The sequence below is a fragment of the Hemicordylus capensis genome, chromosome 2 (assembly GCF_027244095.1).
Source record: "Hemicordylus capensis ecotype Gifberg chromosome 2, rHemCap1.1.pri, whole genome shotgun sequence".
Taxonomy (NCBI): Eukaryota; Metazoa; Chordata; class Lepidosauria; order Squamata; family Cordylidae; genus Hemicordylus; species Hemicordylus capensis.
In genome coordinates, this window is record NC_069658.1 from 188,208,739 (window position 1) to 188,211,789 (window position 3,051).

The 3,051-nt window shown below is 42.9% G+C and overlaps 1 protein-coding gene across 1 annotated transcript; it reads left to right on the forward strand.

The window, feature by feature from the left end:
• The first annotated feature begins 1,830 nt into the window (after positions 1-1,830).
• On the forward strand, positions 1,831-2,790 carry LOC128345361 (olfactory receptor 1J4-like). Its single transcript, XM_053297215.1, has one exon. It carries the CDS (start codon positions 1,837-1,839, stop codon positions 2,788-2,790), a length of 954 nt encoding a protein of 317 aa, XP_053153190.1. The 5' UTR covers positions 1,831-1,836.
• Positions 2,791-3,051: the final 261 nt, after the last annotated feature.

Consider the following 3,051-nt stretch of genomic DNA (forward strand, 5'->3'; position numbering starts at 1 on the left):
AGATCTGCCTTTCCAGGATACAAGAGTTCCTTCTGAACGGTGAAAGGAATGCCATTTTGTGTTAATTTGCCATTTTAGCAAAGATGATATAGAGGTATTTAGGGAGTGGAATTGTCACAACACTGAACTGGAGTTCATGCAGAGATTTAACACAGTTTTGCTTGGGCTTAACCTTTGCTTAAAGCGGTTTCTCTCACTACAAACAGCAATTAGGCTTGTTCACATGATAGTTTTGTGGGTAGGACAAGTGTCCTACCCAGCTTTGGGAGCTGTGCTGGATTCCCATTTTTGGTTGTGTGTGAGTTAAAAGCTCGGTTGGAGGAAGGGAAAGTGAGGATGTGGGAGGCAAGCGCAGGCTCCAGCATTTCCTCCTGCTTTGGTAATATGCCAGTTAAAAGTTCTGAGTAGGACAATGCTGTTGGAGCCTGTGCCTGCCACCCACACAATCTCTGTCCCCTAGCTTTAATTGACACACGACCACAAACCGGGAATGTGCACAGCTCCTGAAGGTGGGTAGACACTTGTCCTACCTGCGTAATGGTTGTGTGAATCAACCTTTTGTCTTAGATGTGATGTCATAAGAATCGAGCCTGCGTCCACACTATTTGCATGTCTCAGCTATGTACTTAAGGACCCCTTGGGATGGAATCCTTTTACTCCATTTGATTGGCTATTTATGGTCTCTTGGATATCAGTATGTGTCCACTGACCTTTTAATCTTATCTTGCAAAACAGCCCCCCCCCCCACCGCACCTCCATTGACCCATGGAGTAGTATTGGTATTGCCCGCCAAGTACCTGTTACAGTTAGAAATCCCAAGCCACAGAAGAAGGACTTAGACCTTCGCCCGTTGTCATGCTCTTCCCTCCTCTATCTTGGAAGGCAAATACAGAAAGATCCCAACTGCAGAGAGACTCTGTCCCTGAGACATTGGGGAGGTAGAAACAATAGAACATATACTTCTCCTCTGCCCTTTTTATAGAGACATACAAGCCAAGTGTATATTCCCACTACTTTGCAAGTACCCTGGCCGCCCAAACCATGCCTATACCTGGTTGCTGCTTTCGGATGAAGAGGCGGCCTTCACATATAACGCTGCCAAGTTCTGTGTGGCAGCATGTAGGATCTGTCGGGTCGTGACTGCCAGGCTATTCCCTTGCATCAGTTCTGCATAGTTTTGAACTGCTGACTATTTTATCTTTTTTTTTTTAGTGTTCCTGTTTAGATGCTTTATTTTATATACCCTGTTTTAGCCACTGCTTTTTGCATTTTATATATTTCACATTTCGTATATTCATAATTTTTAAAATACAGCTGTTTAATAATTTTAAAGCTACCCTCTTTTCTAAGGATAGCAGCTTTATAGTATTATAATATAGCTTTACACTATTAGAGTAGTAATTTTAAAGTAATATAGTTTTATGGTTCCATAATTTGTTTTTATTATTTTGAATCATGCTCTACTGGTCTATCTTATGCTGGTCTTGGACCATAATAAAGATGATTTTTTGATATTATTGGTATTGTTATACTGTTTTTCAACAAAAAAAGTTCACAAAAAGTTTCCAAAGAACCATCATGCGCTATCCTGGTTTGAATACAGACCTTTGTTCTCCCCTGTTTAATACAAGAGAGCCACAACTTTAAATGGTCCCATTTTGCCCAGTTAGCAATTATGCTGGTGACAGTTAGTCTCCTCTTCTTCTCCACCTCTGATCGGTCATCTTTGACACCAGATGAAACACAGGAGTGACATGAAAATAAAATAAAATAAAATAAAATAAAATAAAATAAAATAATGATCCTATTTCCTTTGTTCTCATTCTTAGCCGAGTCATGGAAAAGGGAAAGGAGAACCAAACCAACTTTGCTGGATTCATCCTCCTGGGTCTCTCCTCCTCTCCAGAATTCCAGATATTGCTCTTCCCCATCTTCCTCTCTTTGTACCTACTTAGCTTGCTGGGGAACCTTGTGATCATCTTGCTGATCTACTCCAACAGCAACCTCTTCCATACCCCCATGTACTTCTTCCTCAGCCACCTCTCATTGGCTGACATTGGATTTAGCTCCAACACAGTGCCTAAGATGCTGCAGATCTTGGTATCCCAGATCAACACCATCTCCTACAGTGGATGCTTGGCTCAGATGTTTTTCTTTGTGGTCTTTTGCACCACTGATAACTTCCTCTTGGCTTGCATGGCATATGATCGCTACATGGCCATCTGCCGCCCTCTACGCTATACTACAATAATGAGCTACAGGCGCTGTCTGATGCTGGCTGCTGTCTCCTGGCTCCTGTCCTTTTCCCAGGGCTTACTGTATGTATTTACATTATCTAGGTTCTCCTTTTGTGGCTCTCGAGAGATCCCCCACTTCTTCTGCGACCTCCACCCTTTACTCAAGCTCTCCTGCTCAGACACCTCCTCTGCTGAAATGTTGCTCATCATTGAAGGCACTGCAACCATGCTTGGACCTCTTGTGCTCATTCTCCTCTCCTACATGTTCATTGTGTCCAAGGTATTTAAGGTGCCTTCAGCTTCTGGGAAATACAAGGCCTTCTCCACTTGCAGCGCCCACCTCACCACAGTGGCCTTGTTCTATGGCACTCTGATAGGCACCTACATCCGTCCTTCATCCACTTACTCTGGCTCCAGGTTAAAAGTAGCATCTATCTTCTACACTGTCATCACCCCTACACTCAATCCTTTCATATACAGCCTGAGGAATAGTGAGATGCATGGGGCCTTGAAGAGGCTCGTGAGGATTTGGTTTCGGGGAAACCGAGTATAGGGGAGCTAAGATTATCACAGAACAAACCCTGAGCCAGTTGGGGGGGAAAATGAACACAGAAATCAATAGGAAGATTATCTATCTATCTATCTATCTATCTATCTATCTATCTATCTATCTATCTATCTATCTATCAATTTGTACACCACCCCAAACTTTCGTCTCTGGGCAGTTAACAATAACATGACGATGACGATGACTATGACTATGATGATGATATATCCATCTCCATCTCCATCTCCATCTCCATCTCCATCTCTA

Coding starts and splice junctions, on each gene's coding strand:
- LOC128345361 (XM_053297215.1), top strand. CDS start 1,837: ATGGAAAAGGGAAAGGAGAACCAAACCAACTTTGCTGGATTCATCCTC.